The sequence below is a fragment of the Telmatherina bonti genome (assembly GCF_933228915.1).
Source record: "Telmatherina bonti genome assembly, chromosome: 3".
NCBI lineage: Eukaryota > Metazoa > Chordata > Actinopteri > Atheriniformes > Telmatherinidae > Telmatherina > Telmatherina bonti.
This window is the reverse complement of record NC_136621.1, coordinates 35743792-35761561: the sequence shown is the minus strand read 5'-3', so window position 1 is coordinate 35761561 and position 17770 is coordinate 35743792. Positions and strand designations below refer to the sequence as shown.

General features: G+C 39.2%; 1 protein-coding gene across 1 annotated transcript; it reads left to right on the top strand.

The window, feature by feature from the left end:
* Positions 1 to 6301: 6301 nt before the first annotated feature.
* On the top strand, positions 6302 to 6612 carry LOC306774610 (retinal cone rhodopsin-sensitive cGMP 3',5'-cyclic phosphodiesterase subunit gamma-like; the record flags this gene model as incomplete). Its single annotated transcript, XM_079264728.1, has 2 exons — positions 6302 to 6405; positions 6495 to 6612. The coding sequence occupies 2 exons, from the start codon at positions 6302 to 6304 to the stop codon at positions 6610 to 6612; spliced, it is 222 nt and encodes a 73-aa protein (XP_079120854.1).
* Positions 6613 to 17770: the final 11158 nt, after the last annotated feature.

Genomic DNA, 17770 nt, shown 5'->3' with positions numbered 1-17770 from the left:
TAATACTAATAAAGAGTTTTTGTTAAATTAAACAAAAAATAAAAGAAAATTATCTTTAAAGTTCATACAAAGAAGGAAGAAGATGATGATGATGGCTGTAAAGTTCCCACAAACTTGCATCAGAGTGGATCTTACCTGTTCCTGTAGAGGTGCTTTTGGCTTCTGCTCGATGTATCGCTGGTCAGCTTCTATCTGTTTGCTCTTCCTCACAGCATCTTCTTATATACCCTCTCCTCGCCCCCCTCCCTGTCGCTCTAATCCCACATTAATGTGTCCTGCCATGTGAAATACCTGGCACCTTGCATAATGAGGCTCCACAGAGAAACTAAATCAGGCACCCTGAAAGATTACCGTCCTCTGAATGGATTCGGTTTCTTTAAAAATAGACCCAAACTGTATCATTAGTCTAAACTGCAACAAATGTTGTGGATGTGCTATTTAATAGAAAAACACAGCAAAGTTCATTACAGACAGTCACAGATGGATGAGTTGATAAGATGTGGGAACGCTCTAGAAAAGCAATGATGAATGATTTAAAAGAAAAATGGCCTTGAATGAGGTGGAAATGATGTTCAGGAGACGGGAGGCATGTTGCGTCTGTCATATTTTAGCCTCCTCTTGAGTTTTTGTGTCATTTTGATAATCTGCCATTTAAGGATCCACTTACAGTGTCAGTTTTCTCCTCACTCCCAGGCCACAACATGAGGTCACAGCTTAAGAGATGAATGCTTAAGTATTCTTTATCTGTCGCCATGTGACTCATCTCCTGAAAAAGAGTTCAAGTCTCTTCATCTCTTATATCACATGCTCCAGATCTCTACGCAGGTGGTATGAGGACACAGCTTTGTTTACAAATATAGTGAAATTTAAGGCCGTCTTTATTGGTTTTTAACCCTCTGAGACATGAATTATTAAAAACAATTTCCCATTTTTTTCACATGCAACATTTTTACTTTTACAAACAAGAAGCACACAAGAAGCTTTTCTTGTCTTTAAAATAATAACTTTCTATGTAATTGATTTAAATTTATCTATTCTGTAGAAATATTTACTTAAAAAATGTCATATTTAAATGGAAATATTTTATAAAAATGATGAGTATCATTTTCTCGTTCTGTTTATCACAGAGATAAACTTGGTGTTTATAAACAGGAATGTTTCTATATGAAATTTATACTATATTTGTTTATTCTTCAGTGAGTGGCAGTGTGTTGGGTGACTCTCTAATATCCACGGAAAGGACCAAATTGAAAATATACAATCCTGACTTGTGAATATCCCAGAAAACAGCCTTTAAATTAATGTTGGCTGTAGTGGACACAATGCAGTAAAAGGTTCATTGAGATTTTTTTTAAGACTCTTGCCATATAAAAGTCAATATATGAGAACAAATATCAGTATCAGTCGTCATTGTGTAGGAATTTATTAATGTGATCAAACAAATATTACTATATAAACAGGTGTAGCACTTTTCTTACAACCTGGAAGTGTTTGTACATGGAGCGAATGTAATAAACAACAAAACACCCACCTTCATACCCAAACAGACCAAACGGGGGCATTCTGTATTAAAAATAAATATTATCTCAATACAAAGAACCGAAGAAACCAGTCATGTAATGTTTGCATCTGCATCCCTGTCAAGTTCTGGATTTTAAAATAAGGGGTTTGTCTCCTCAAGTCGGTTTTTATTCTCACTGTATAAGCTGGAAGATGTAACGGAAAATAAAAATGCAGGAAAGATGCTGTAAAGATGGATTTTTTAAAAAAACAAAACAAAACCGGAGTTTTCTGGCCAAACGGGATACTTAACAGGTATGCATTTGTATGCAGAGTTGATGCAGAGCTCATGGATTTAGGATCTGTTCTGTGACAATTTGTTCAATATTGGAGCTCTAAATTGAATCAAATTAAGTTAAATTAAATTAGCATTTAAAGTAATTCATATTGTTGAGTTGAGTTAAAGAAAATAGAAATAAAAAACTTAATATGTAGATGCATAGATAACAGATGTACAACAGTGCAAGAATGGAGTAAAAATAAATTTAAAAAAGTTTTAAAAAAAAATAGAATTAAATTAAAATAAATAAATGTAACAATTAAAGATTAGACTAAACAAATAATAAAAATGAAAACCAAACCATTTTTATAAAATTTATGGATGAAAAAAAAAATAACCAGAACGTTTTTTTAAATAAAAACTTTACTTAATTTGGAGCCTTTTGATGTCTGTCAAAAAAAAAAAAAGCTCTTTGTGCTGTCTGGACACGTACAGTAAGGCTGGTGCACAGACCTCAGATAAAAAACAAAACAAAACTAAACAAAACATACACCGAGGCTTTATTTGGATCTTCGTGGGCATCATTCAGGCCCCTTCTGGAAAGGCAGAGGCTTCTGGAACATTTGTAGACAAATAAATCCGATAAATAAGCAGGACTGAGATTATTAAAAGCCGTGTAAACCCATAAAAGAACTTCAAACTAATCTCCAAAGCTGACGTGCAGCCAGTGTGGGAACCGTCTTTCATACTGGTCATCATCCACCCTGCTGGGTTTTAATGTAGCTGCGCTGGAGTCGTTGTGACCAGAAGTAGAAAGTTACAAAATCCAGGGGTCCCCGACTCCGGTCCCGCAGGTTTTAGTGTTTCCCTGCTACAACACACTTGAGGCGATTAACAGCTTCTCCAACAGCTTGTCATCTTCTGTTCCTGCCTGTTAATGAGTCCGGCGTGTTGCAGCGGGGAAACATTAAAACCTGCAGGATGGTAGCCCCTCGGTGACCCCGGACATAATCAATCCTGATGTGTAGAGTCTACATTTTCTTCCTTCTTTTTCAAATCATATTTTCTTTTCAATATTTTCCCTTCAATAACATTACATGTGTTTTTTTTACCCAGTGGAAAAGTAACTACATCCCAGTTAGTTTTTTGCCCATTTTACCTAAAACAACTGCTTGTCGGACAGATTGTCCACCCGGACACATTGATATGATGCAGGATCAATAGTTTGCTCAGACATCAAGCTGGTCTGATGCAGTAAAGCAACCCCAAACCATAACTAGTCCACCACCATGCTTGACAGTTGCTGTTCAACCAATGGTTGCATTTTCATGTTAATTTATTTTTATTTCTGAGACCAGAAGGGCTGGGATTGATGGAGTTATTGTCACAAATCGCTTTATTTACTTCAGACCGACCCTCTCTGTAGGCTGTCAGATCAGCCTGCGGGCAAAACGAGTGGATTGAGACTCTTCCGCATTAAGCCCCGCCTCCCGCCACTGCACTACATCGGGAGCGCGCACCGCAACTGCTTTCACCGTCATTGTAACATCTCATAAACAGAAGGATTAGGCTAATATGAACTCAATAAAAAAAAAACAAAATACAATGTCAACACATAGCATACAGCCCTACATGTTGGAACCTGAATCAGACCCTGAAAACAAAGTGGAAAACAGCAACCCACAGCAACGAATGCAGCAGGATGTCTCTCTTTGGTAAACTCACCAGCCATCGTTGGAAATAACTTTATCCCACGTTTTCCACCCGCCTGATGTATTTGTACATGCCCTAGTTAACCAGTAGAAGGTAACCAATCACCGAACCTTATCCCCCGGGACGTCACAAGGATTTCGAAGTAGAAAAAACTCTCTAAAACGACACGTTTTTCGTCGCCATGGAAACCGAACAGAGAGCGTGCTGGAACTCAAACTCAAACATGCCTTTAGGGGATAAAAAACAGTGAAGTTCACATATCTGATGAGGATTCAACACTGTAACACTGTAGAAAACTCAGAAAACTCCAAATACCATCATAGCACCCCTTTAAACTCAATCTTATGGTCAACGCCAATCAAATGCCAGGTAATTTTTTTTGTGTTTTCTGTGGAAGGAAGTGTGTTTACCCAGAGAGATGCCACAGTGGCAAAGTGAAAACATGTGATGAAAAGCAGGATGTAACAGGGGCGGCTGTAGCTCAGGAGGAAGAGCAGTTGTCCTTCAACGGGTAAGTTGAGGGATCGATTCAGGCTTCCCCTGAAATGCCGAAGTGTCCTAGGGCAAGACACTGAACCCCAAACTGCCCCCCGATGTGCCTATCGGGGTATGAGTGTGTAGAATGAGTGTGTGTGTGAATGGGTGAATGTGACAAGTAGTGTAAAGCGCTTTGAGTGGTCTGTATGACTAGAAAAGCGCTATAGAAGTACAAGTCCATTTACCATTTACAGCAACGGCCACATCGTCACCAAAACACAGCTTTGTAAAATTTGCAGAAATACATGGATAAATAATATATAACATCCACATTAAATACTGATCACATATTGACCACACATACTTGTGCTTGTTTAGTATTAAATGAAGCTGAAACTGAAAACTCAGTCCTACATAAATAGCCATTAAATAAAGATTTAATCTGTAGAATATTTTCTTTTTAGTGCATGCATTTAAAAGGATATGCAAATCTTTTTTTTTTTTTTTTTTTACCTTCACCACCTTTTTTTTCACCTTTGAGCCTCGTTTGAGCTGATCAACATCACATGCTGCATTAGCTTCAAGCGCTAAAAGAACAGCAGGTCAAAGATGAGAGAGGTAATAAGCAGGATCGACTATCATTAGCAACTAATCTAAAAACCTTCATTGTAACGTTACAGATTTAAACATGTTTAAAAGTGAGAATTATTTCATATGACTGATCGTGTTCGCTACAAACTAAAATTTCTGTGACGTTTGTATAAAATATCAACCTTTTGGATTATCATTATTACAGTTTCATAAGGTTTAAAAACAACTAATTTACTTGTTCAACATACATAAAACCAGAAGTATCTGGAAACTTTTTCAAACCGATGAATTAAAATGTTCCAAGCAGGGTTTAGGAGGACTTAGAGGGACATGACTGGCTTGCACACCGTCCTGATCTCAACCCAACTAAACACGTTTTGGCTGATTTAGAGAAGAGACCGTGAGTCAGGCCTCCTTGTCCAACATCAGTGTCTAAAAGATTTTCATAAATATCCTCCTAAATCATGTTGAAAACCTTCCTGAAGAGTCGGCCAACTCTATATTACAGCCCGCAGGTTCAGGAGGAGATTATCATGAAAGTTCCAGCAAAGCATCCCAATACGTTTGACGGATTAGTGTATCTGAGCAGGACACACTGAGTATTCTTCTTTTTTCTGATTTAACTGTGTAAAACTGCAAATATACGAGGTAGTACTTGTAGCTATGTGGTAAAGGGAAAAGGTGGATGTTGTGAAGAAGAGAAAAGAGAGAAAACAATCCTTTTTCGTGCAGCAGTTCTTTCTGATCTTCCTGCATCGTAATGAATCATTTCTCAGTGATTTTCTGGAGTCTGAGGAAAAAAATGTATCATTTAAAAGTTAATTTCTTTGCACCTTAAATAAAAATTCTCTGGTGACAAAACTAAAATGAACAGACACCTTTCAGCTGATTTCTTTAGTCAGTTTAATCATTGACTCTACTGGCCTTTAATAACCTCGACGGTGTATTATAATTTGCACGTTGTCGGGCATGTCCAGCTTGAAATACACCCTGTGCTTATATCGAGTTATCCTTTGTCGCACCTATTTGTGGTTGAGCTGCCGCATGCGAGGGCTGAGCAGGGCTGACACATGAAAGAATGGCAGAATCTGAGTGGATTAGGGGCTTGGAGGACTTTAAAAGCGAGCCGTCAGACTGAGAGAGCACACCACAAGCAAGAAACCGACAGGCTCATCAGACAGCTTCAGGAAGACTGAACAAAAGGTGAGATGAAACTGCAGTTTTGTCAGCTCTTGTTCGGGGACTTGGGGCTTTTTCCAGCTTTGATAGCTTGTATCGCCAAGAGATGTTAAAAGAGCTTCTGTGGACTTTGTATGCCTTTTTTCTGCTTTCAGCTATTTTCTTACAAAGGATAAAATCTGGAGGTTGCTTTTCCTGGTTTTTCCTCTTCTCCTTCAGCGTCGACTGAAAAGGAGCTGATGAGGAGTAGTTCTGTTTTATATTTTCTTAGTGCAGCTTCAGGCCTTCTAACAACTGTTTCCAGTCTTCTTTGGTTTTAATGATTTCAGAAGTTGTTCAGGAAACTAGTTGTACAATTTAAATAAAGTGGTGAATGCACTGCTGTCTCTCTGACTGGTGGGATTGTTTCCAAACTCAACGTCTGCAACTCAAACTCATAACTGGCGTCTCAATTATGAGAGTTCGAAACTCCTGTCCATGAGTTTTAAGGGGAGGTTTAGAGGGAGTGAACTTTGCAGGGATCTCATTGAAATTTTTTTTCTTCTAAAGCCTCCAAACGAAATGGCAGACGTCGCTACTCCTGCTGAAAAGAAGGCTCCTCCCAAGTTCAAGCAGAGGACTACACGTACCTTCAAGAGCAAGGCCCCTAAACCAGGCCAGAAAGGGTGAGATTGAGATATTTCCATACTTTGCTAGTTTTCATATCTGCATCTCTGTTTGTATTCATCAGAATTTTTTTGCCTCTTTAATTCAGATTCGGGGACGACATCCCCGGCATGGAGGGACTGGGCACAGACATCACAGTGGTCTGCCCATGGGAGGCCTTCGGGGACATGGAGCTCAGCGACCTGGCCAAATACGGAATTGTCTAGAAAGCTTTCCGTGTCTTCACCCTGCCCGTTTCCAATCTCATCCCTTTTTTCTTTACTTTCCCTCATGACTCTTCCTGTTCTGCACAAAAACCCAAAGCTTTTTCAGAAATGTGTCAAAATAGAGACGTCCATCCTCTGCCTTTATCCTTTTCGCCACCATCCTTCCCCCATGTGGTCCTAATGTTAACCGACAGGCGAGTAATGTATTGACTCCCTGTGCAGAGAGGGCAGCATTTGATGTTTTAAAGATTTGAGCTGACAAAAACAACAAAAGAGAAATTCCTCCCCTCTTTCACGTTACTTTCCCTACCTTTCCAACAAATCCCTGTCATCTTCTCTCGCTTCCTTCCTCTTTACCTCGCTTTTCCGTCCTTAAATCCTTTGCTGTCAACACAGAGAAAGAAAATGTATAAAATACATTTTTTAAATATGAAAGAGGACCTGGTATCTGTTATTAAGATATTCTCTGACTCTCCTCTTTTACCTCTTCTACTCAAAGCTGCTGATTCAATGTGCACTGAAGTCTGCTACTGTACTAGCTAGATTACCTTTTGTTTTTATATCAGATGACTGTAATTCATTTCATGCTGTAGTGACATCAACTCTCTGTCAGGAGAGACAGCTGTGTGGAAAAAAAACAATAAATGTAAAAAATTTTCCACAGATCATCTTTGTGTCATCATTATGAGGTTTCACTTTTGCTGAAATGATTGCAACATTCTCATCAGGTGTCTTGTGCCTCATCTCTTCATCCAGGGTATCACACCCATTACTGCATCTGAGTGTGTGTGTGTGTGTGTGTGTGTGTGTGTGTGTGTGTGTGTGTGTGTGTGTGTGTGTGTGCAAGACTGCAGCTTTCTATTTCAAAACTGTAAAAAAAAAGAAAAAAAAAAAGAAAGAAAAACTACTAAAACTTTAAAAGAAATCAAGAAGAAAGCATCTAGCTAGCTAGCTAGCTAGCTATCTGATGAGATGCTAACAGATGGTCAGTACAATAACAAGGAAGTTTCCAGTATAAGTCAAATATACTGTGGCTTGATTTGTCATTTTCCTAATTCAGTTACTCTAAGTGTATTTACAGACACTTGCGGTAAAAATAACAGCCCTCTGACTATTTTTTGTTTCTGGTAAGAGGATTAGACTATGTACAGTCAGTGACAACACTGCACCTGCGCTGTAGTCATTTACGGTTATTTACTCTTTAATTTGTGTTCTCATTGACTTTACAGTCATCGATGACTGTGCAAAGTTTAATTTGGCAGGTAAAGTTTCTTTGGAGATGCAACATGATACGCTGATCATCCTGAAGCACAGACAAATGCCAATCTGTTCAGCTTAAAGCTTCAGGTTCCTCCAGGGTGTTTTTGTCGACTGCAAAGGGCTTAAAAAGACAAAATACCATTTGCAATTCAGAAACAAGACGTCTGAAGGAGACATGAAGGAGACCCCGGGGTCTCCTTCCAGAGGGACGTGCCTGGAACACCTCACCAGGGAGGGGAGGCGTCCAGGAGGCATCCTGACCAGATGCCCGATCATCTCAACTGGTTCCTCTCGATGCGGAGGAGCAGCGGCTCTGCTCTGAGCCCCTCCCGGGTGACCGAGCTCCTCACCCTATCTCTAAGGGAGAGCCAGGCCACCCTGCGGAGGAAACTCATTTCAGCCGCCTGTATACGAGATCTCGTTCTTTCGGTCACGACTCACAGCTCATGAGGGTAGGAACGTAGATCGACTGGTAAATCGAGAGCTTCGCCTTCTGGCTCAGCTCCTTCTTCACCACAACAGACCGGCGCAGAGTTTGTATTACTGCAAATGCCACACCGATCCGTTTGTCGATCTCACGCTCCAATCTATCCCTCACTCGTGAACAAGACCCCGGGATATTTAAACTCCTCCACTTGAGGCAGGACCTCACTCCCGACCCGGAGAGGGCAAACCACCCTATTCCGGCTGAGGACCATGGTCTCAGATTTGGAGGTGCTGATTCTCATCCCAGCCGCTTCACACTCGGCCGTGAATCGCTCAAGTAAGAGCTGGAGATCACGACCAGATGAAGCCAACAGGACCACGTCATCTGCAAAAAGTAGGGATCCAATCCTGAGGCCACCAAGCCCTCAACACCTCAGCTGCTCATGCTCCTGTCAGGCATCATAGCGGCTAAGGTAAGTAGGACTGAAGAGATAAACAAGAGAAGGGTGCCAGGGAGGTACAGCCAGAGGTCCATGGATTAATACATGGCGGAGACACAGAAAGGCATTGGCAAAGGAACCAGAGGAGCCAAACACCAGCTGCTGGTTGACAGAACAGTCGCCCGAGACTGCAAAACCAGGCAGACAAACCTGTGCACTGCCTGGACTGACAACCAGAAAGCCTATGACTCAATGCCACACACATGGATCCTAAAACGTCTGAAGCTGAACAAGATCAATGGCACCTTCGTCACAAACTGACAGTTTCTTTCATAAGAATGAGGCTGTGGCAGACCATCCTAGAGGCCAACTTATCCATCAAATATGGCATATATCAAGGAGATGCCCTGTCCCCGCTGCTGTTCTGTATAGACCTGAACCCCCTCAGCCAACTAATCAACAAGACTGGCTATGGATAGAGACTCAGGAATGGGGCCACCATCAGCCACCTCCTGTTCATGGATGACATCAAGCTGTACGCTAGGAGTGAGCGGGACATCGACTCACTGATCCATACCACCAGGATCTACAGCACGGACACTCGAATGTCATTCAGACTGGAGAAATGTGGGTGGATGATTACAAAGAGAGGGAAGGTAATCCATACAGATGGCATTGTACTCCTGGAGGGCAGGATAACAGATGTGGAAGAAAGCTACAAGTACCTGGGCATACCATAGGCAAATGGCAACCATGAAGAAGCCACAAGGAAAGCTACCACAGCTAAATACCTGCAACGAGGGAGGTAAGTACTGAGAAATCAGCTCAATGGCAAGAACAAGATCCGGCTAATTAACAGCTACACCCTGCCAGTGATCAGATACCCTGCTGGGATAATAAACTGGCCAAAGAAGGAAGTTCAGACCACGGATGTCAAAACACAGAAGCCACTCACCATGCATGGAGGGTTCCACCCCAAGTCCAGTGAAGACACTATGCGCAAAGAAGGGGACTGGGGACTAGTGAGCATCAAGGCCACTATCCAAGATGAAACATCCAAGCTCCACAAATGCATCAGGAAGAGGGCACCAGGGGATGAAGCAATTAGGGAATGTCCCAGACAATGGATTCTGGAGGAAGACGAGATGGAAGAACCATCATGAGAGGAAAAGCCCCTGCATGGGATGTACTACCAGCAGATCACTGAAGTGGCCGACATAAAGAAGTTCTATCAATGGCTGGAGAGGACTGGACTGAAGGACAGCAAAGAGGCACTAATCATGGCAGCACAGAAGCAGGCCTTGAGCACCAGAGCGATCGAGGCCCAAACCAGGCAAGATCACAGGTGCAGACTATGCAAAGGAGCCCCTGAAACAATCCAGCACCTCACAGCAGGGTGCAAGATACTAGCAGGCAAAGAATAAATGGAGCGCCATAACCAGATAGCTGGCATAATGTACAGGAACATCTGTGCAGAATATGGAATTGAGACCCTTAAGTCCCAGTGGGAAACTCCCCCACTGGGACTTAAGGTGGTGGAGAATAAGAGGGCTAAGATCATCCGGGACTTACAGATCCAGACAGATAAAATGGTGGTGGCCAACCAACCGGACATAGTTATCATGGATAAGCAGCAGAGGAAAGCCGTAGTGATCGATGTATCAATCCCCAATGATGGAAATATCAGAAAAATGGAGCAGGAGAAACTGGAGAAGTACCAAGGCCTCAAGAAAGACCTTGACCTCAACAGATACCTGTTTAAACATCGCAAAGCGCAGTCCTAGGAACAGCTAAGATACTGCGCAGGACCCTCAATCTCCCAGGACTCTGGTGGAGAACCCGAGCTTGAGAGATGAACAGCCACCCGCCCTACCCAGGGGAGATGGGAAGGGGTGAGTGAAAGAGGAGTTTATATATATATATATATATATATATATATATATATATATATATATATATATATATATATATATGAAATGAAAATGAAGAATACTTTATTAATCCCCAAAGGGAAATTCAATATTGTAGGAGATAATAATTCACTTGAGGAGGTCTTGTTCCGGAGGCTGCTGACTGCTGGCAGGAATGATCTTTTGTATCTTTCAGTATTACATCGGACCTGAAGAAGCCTCTCACAGAACACACTTTGTTGTTTCTTCACGGTGTTGTGGAGAGGGTGTGAAGAATCCTCCATCATCTTCATCAGCTTGTGCAGCATTCTTCTTTGGACAATCAGCTCCAACGGCTCCAGAGTTACTCCAAGCACAGAACCAGCTTTCCTGATCAGTTTGTTGATTCTCTTCAAGTCTCTGGTTCTGATGCTACTACCCCAGCAGATGCTGCAAAGCTGACTGCACTCTCCACAACAGACTTGTAGAAGATATGCAACATCTTGGTGCAGATGTTAAAAGATCTCAACTTCCTTAAGAAGTAGAGTCTGCTCTGACCTTTCTTATAGATGTAATGCATATGTAATGTAGACAGTATGTATACAGCCTAATATCAGTGGTGTTTGTCACTTTGGGTTGGCATGATGATGCTGTGAGTCTTGACTGAGGCTGGACAGACTGACAGCTTACAGCCTCTAATTGGATTTGGACTTGCCTACATGTTTTTATGGATCACGGCAGACAGACACAGTGCCTGTTCTCGGCATTTGTTAATTTTCATTTACTTTACCTCATTTATATATTTTTTTCTTTTTAACACATGGGATGGGGGAGTGGGAAGAAAACTCACATCATAACTTGCCTAAATGAGCTTTTGACGAGTTATTCACCAACTTAAATGAGGTGTTTTTTGTGAAAATATTGAGACTTGTAGCTTTGAAAAGACATTTAAATGTTTGCAATCATAAATAACCAATATGTTTTCTTTCTTCATAATTAATTTAACATTCCAGCTGCTTAAATATGTTGATATGAAGATATTTGAAATTATTTGTACCTGAAACAACACAAAATATCATAATAGCCACAGAAAAGACAATAAAATGCACAGTTAGTTCATACATACAGAGTAGATGCACCAAGTAAATGTTTAATTAACATTTTGAGGCATTTATACTGTACAAGGTCAAGCAGGGAGAGTTATTCTTAACATGAGATGAGCAGGTGGTGGAGCAAAAGTCTGAGGGCATCTGGTGGTCAGGTGGGCAGCAGTCAGGGGCCCGCTGAAGCGTGAACATGCTGTGTGGCAGGGGTTAAGGTAAAAAGGGACTAAATGAACAACACAGGCTCACTTAGCAACCTCACTTGTCGTTTGTCTTGCTTTAATTAGTAAAAATGTCGACTGCAACAAAAATGATTTTTCATTTTGAGTTAAATCAGTGTGCTGTAAAGATTTTCTGTCCATCATAAGAACTTTGTCCACAAACCTTTTAGGGGTCTTTTCAAATCAAATCAAACTTTATTTATACAGCACTTTTTATATATATAAAAAAAAAAAAATTAAAAAAAAAAGCAACGCACTAAACACAAATGATGAATGTTTTATATACATATATATATATATATATATATATGTATATATATATATATATATATATATATATATATATATATATATATATATATATATATATATATATATATATATATATGTGTGTGTGTATGTATGTATGTATGTATGTATATATATGTATGTATGTATGTATATATGTATGTATGTATGTATGTATGTATATATATATATATATATATATATATATATATATATATATATATATATATATATATATATATATATACATACATATATACATATAGGAGCTTATACTACACTCACATAGGATCTTTTTTTTCATTTGTTGTTTTAAATGTCTCTGGTATATAAATAATGTGATAAACATTTATTAGGACAACAGAAAAAAAAAACTGGATCACAAAGACTGTCTTATATACATACATCTGCATATAAATACATGCTCATATATCGATATATACCCATACATATGTACATACACATAAACACATACCTACACATACATCTATACGCATATACATATGCAGTGCATATAGCTATATATACACACATGCATGCACGCAATTGAGTATATATAAATTCACCTACGTATAAATACACATGTACCTGTACATACACACACATCACATATATGCCTCTATAGCCTTACCCTTACATCAGCACATATTGTAAAAATGACCTTAATCATTTTTTATAAATATTATATTTAGTTTGCTCAGCGTTGTAGCCATTATTATTATTATTGGCAATAATAACAAGACCATATTTAAAAAGATACAGAAACAAGCGTACTGCTATGACGTCATGAGGGAGAAGGGTTCAGATGAATGATTTCACCGCCGACGTTGCTCTCGTCTTGCAGCTTTTCTGTGTGTGAATGAACTTGCCTCAAACTCTTTAAAATTCTTTCTTTATTTCTTTTCTTTATTTGCATGTAAAATCTGTACATGTGTCGGTGGAAGTGCATGTGAAAATTGCATAACTGTGCCATGAACAGTGTCAGAAGTTCACCTACAGGGGCTAAAGATTAGTGAGACCCTCTCATACACACACACATCAAGGTTGTCACAAAGCCCAGCAGGGTTAAAGCTTGTGTAACCGATGGTTGAGAAATAACCTGGCTAGAGCCTTATTAGCCGTAATCTGTCGTCCTCCCTTTACCTGAATTACATCATTGATCTTGGTGCGAAACTGCACGTATTGTGTCAATCCTGTTTTAGAATCGCCCACATATATCTTTACAGTTTGAGTAAGAAATGAAAGATTTTAATTTGTGTTTCTGTGCTGAAGTGAAAGACTGGATGTCAGAAAAGTGAATCAATGCTTTAATGAAGTTAACAAAAGTGTCACACAAACAAAATGCCTGAAAAGTAACACAGTGCTGTAAAAGAAGCAGACTGACATGTCCTAAATAAACATAACAAACAGAAAGGTGAACTACAAAACTATCTCATAAGAAAAAAAGTATTTATATTAAACACTTTATAAAGTGTTTTGTGTGTAATTTTTTTTGTTTTTTATCGCCTGACTTTTAATGTTGTTACTTTTAATGTTGTAAAATACCTTTTGGATCCAGAAAGGCCCTTTTAAATAAAACTTATTATTATTATTATTATTATTATTATTATTATTATTATCAATAATAATATTGAGAAGATTCAGACAACAATCAAGTGAAATGATCAGACCATTCAGTCAGATAGTTACACTTTGAAAGATTTGAAAAAATATCTGGACTTTAGACAATTATCAGCATTTAAAATAACTAATAGGATCAGCTACTAAGTAAGAAAAAGAAGACATTTACTCTCAAAATGAGACTGATAAACAGTTCTTGCAATATTCATACACACACATATACATAAATTATGTACTTGATATGTACTCACAAAGTTATACAAATTAATATATGAATATACAATATACAATATACTATATATATATATATATGCATATGTATATATTGTATATTGTATAATGTATATTCATATATTAATTTGTATCTAACTTTGTGAGTTAAAATATTACCTGGAGAAACTAACACAGTTTCCATGGTGGTCTCATCTGTGTTTGCCCCGTGTCGGTTTAAGCTGAGACTCAACTTGGACCTACATGAGCCAATCCTAATGAGCATGTCCATGTGGGGCACATAAGAGTTAATTTGGGCTATGCGGGCACTGAGTGGGCTGGAATTGGGCAAATTTAGTTTGTTTCATGCAGTTTTAGTGACATGGACCCCATATGTGAAGCCCATGGCCGGCTGGATGAGCCCCAGAAGGTTTGTTGGTGGGCATAGGCATAAGTTGGGCCCATAAATTGGTCCCCAGCTGAAACCCAGTCAGAACCAATTTATCATCCATAAACACGGATGAATTCTCCATGGAAACAGACAAACTCACCTGGCATCTATATCTGCAGTCTAAATTGAACCCTTATGGGCCCCACATGGGCATGTTGGCTGGGAAAATATATATATATATATATATATATATATATATATATATATATATATATATATATATATATATATATATATATATATTCCCATCACCTAATATTTCCTCATCCCTTTATGTGCGTATCATTACTTCATTACAAACTATCTGGTTGTTTTTGTGCAGAAAAGTCTCTTCTGGCCAGGCAGCATTTTTGCATTGGACTGCGATTCCAGCTCTGACACATTTGCTTTCCACAAAAGTTGGTGTTTATAACATTCCTGACACAAAGCGAGCCAGACGCAGTAAAGCAAAGAGAGATGGAAAGATGCAGGAAGGACAGGAATAAGTAGGATATTTCAGAGTCTTTGTGGAGTCGTGTTAATTGTTCATCAGGCTCACAGAGGACAAAGTTGAGGATGAAATTACAGACCCAGTTGCTCATATAATAAAACAGAAGTGATGGTTATAGTCGACTGGTAGAAATGAAAACATCAGTTTTCCTACATGCACTGTTTTCTGCTCGGATGGTGATGAGAGACAAAAAACACCACATGGTAGACTCATAAACTCAACAGTTGCATATGCTTTTTGGCAACTATAACTGGATAATCTTGTTAATATCTTGACTGGGAGCAAAGTTGTAATTGGGATTAAAAGCGAACATAAAACTTGGGAAGAGCTCAGTGTCCTCTATCCATCATCGCTTTGATATAGAGCCCTTACAAAAAGCAAGTCACATGATGACCAGGAGACAGGTCATGTGACGATCTGCTGCAGGATCACTTCATATCATCACAATATGTGTGACGACTGTAACTAATTCCCTCTTTTGTGCGTGGTCACGATGGCGTGTGACAGGACCGAACGGAGGAGGGAAGTCAAACAATGAAACAAAGAAGCCCGATGAGATGCAGGTATGCTCCTGTGTTACAGTAATTTAGTGCACATCCTGCTAAAACAGAAAAAAATGTTTGCACAACATGTAATCAGAGAGCAGTGACGACACAATTGTTTCATATCTTGCATCAAAAGCGTTTCATGCTTGTAGACAGTTTTTGCAGCAGGAAACTGAAACACCGTCTGGCTAAACACTGTTAAAGTACAAAAGTCTGCACATTTATTTGCTCTTACTTAATTTATAGCTTTTCTTTTTCTTGACATTTATTCTTAATTTCCTTTCATTAAAGACAAACTCCAGAACTTCTGCCACTTTCTTTTACTGAATCAGCTGTCGATAGCGACTAGTTCAGCAAAAGAAAGTGGCAGAAGTTCTGGAGTTTGTCTTCAATGAAAGGAAATTAAGATCTTGCATCCTACCTGACCTGTTAGTTCTTTCCAGCCAGCAAACGACAATCTTATGATGACTCTTGTTTAGTCTCTTTCTATGTTCAAAACAGCCAGTTCCTTATTATACCATGAAGCAAAACGTCACGTCCCAGATATAGAAGTTGTATGGTGTCGGTTTCTCAGGGCTGCTGGGCAGCAGCGGTTATAGAGATACACATGATAGATGTCACTGAGTCATCAAAAAAGTTTGGAACACAGAGTTTTAAGGTCAAAAAGTTACGTAATGCATCTTTAATGTATACTTCTAACGGGTTGAGGTGTTTTCCTTCACTGGCTCCTCCTATAAACCTTCATCCAACACACCTGAATTAAAGCTGGATTCCCTCTCGTACCTGTCATCCGGCTCTGCAGAGGCCTAGAAACCAGACGAACATTTGATTCAGGTCTGTTGGAGAAAGGCTGCATCCCTGCAGTACAGGAAGCTGTGATGTAAAAGGGATTTTCCTGGTAAACAGTTGGTTGATATAAATAAATAAAATAAACATAGCTTTGCTGTGAATGTTTGGAACACAAATAAAGCTAAATGGAACTGAATTAAAGGGAAATGCACATCCTATCAAGGCGGGTAATGTCACACCGCTGCGCACAGAAACATCCTCCTCTCAGGGTTTCAGTCACTCTCCACCAGTAAAAAGGTTTGGACACATTTTCCCCTCGGGATTTATTGGAAAAGTAGTGACTGGTAGTGTATTTGTTGAACCAGAGTCATCTTTATTTGGAAGATTTTCAGCCATGCTGTTAAATCTTTTTGTGTTTTTGTTAATTTTTCTGATTATCTGACGTGATTATGTTGAAGAAATTCACATTCTTCTCATGTACGCAATATGTAATTTTAAATTTAAATAAATTTAAGCAATAAATTGGCTGACTGCTCTCTTCTGTGGCATTTTTCACTCCCTGAGGAAATGAGGCTTCGTTTTATCACTGCTCATATGTCTGTTTATTCTGCCAACCGCATGGACAATAAAGTTTAGACAAACACTTTAGAATTTTGTAAAATAAAACACTACTGAAAGTTTGATTGATGCAAAAGAAAAAGTTTAATTGGTTCTAACCAACACTGTATTATCCTCACCGTATTCTTAATCATGTGTTTTATGTGCATTTCATATTTTTTTCTCTGTATTTAGAGATGCTGTTAACATAAATCATCAACTTTTTCTCTTTCTGTTTTCCTTTGTTTCATAATTGTAGTTCTTATGTACAAATCTCAATTTCAGAAGTATTTTTGTGGTTGTTGGAACTGCTTTAGGGTTCTTTTTTTTCTCTTTTACTGCAGTTAAACGGTAAAAGTCTCCTCCAGAAAGAGATTTTTGGCAACTTTATTGTAACTTAAACACATCTATAATCAAATCATTTTCATCTGGAGACTCACAATATCATTTTAAAGATGATAAATATGCATTGCATTAAGCTGTGAGGAGGATTTGTGCCTTAAAAAAAATCTAAATAAACGTGCTTATGTTTCCAGTACTACACAACAGTAGAGACAACATGATTAAGGGGCCCTCTCCTGTTCAGATTACATCCATCCTGTGAAACTGTGACACGTAGTCCAGCATCCATGCAGCCTGAACTTATCACAAGCACCTGGTCGATTCCCACGAAGCCTCCAATCACGACCCACAGAAGCAGCAGCAGCCCCGTCCGGCGGCCATGTGGCGGCCATCGCAGATAGAGCTGAGGTGACAAGAGTCAAACAGCTGCAGAGTCTTCTGAGCTTTCCTCACCTTGTCTTGTGTTTACCTTCCCGCCTGAGACAAC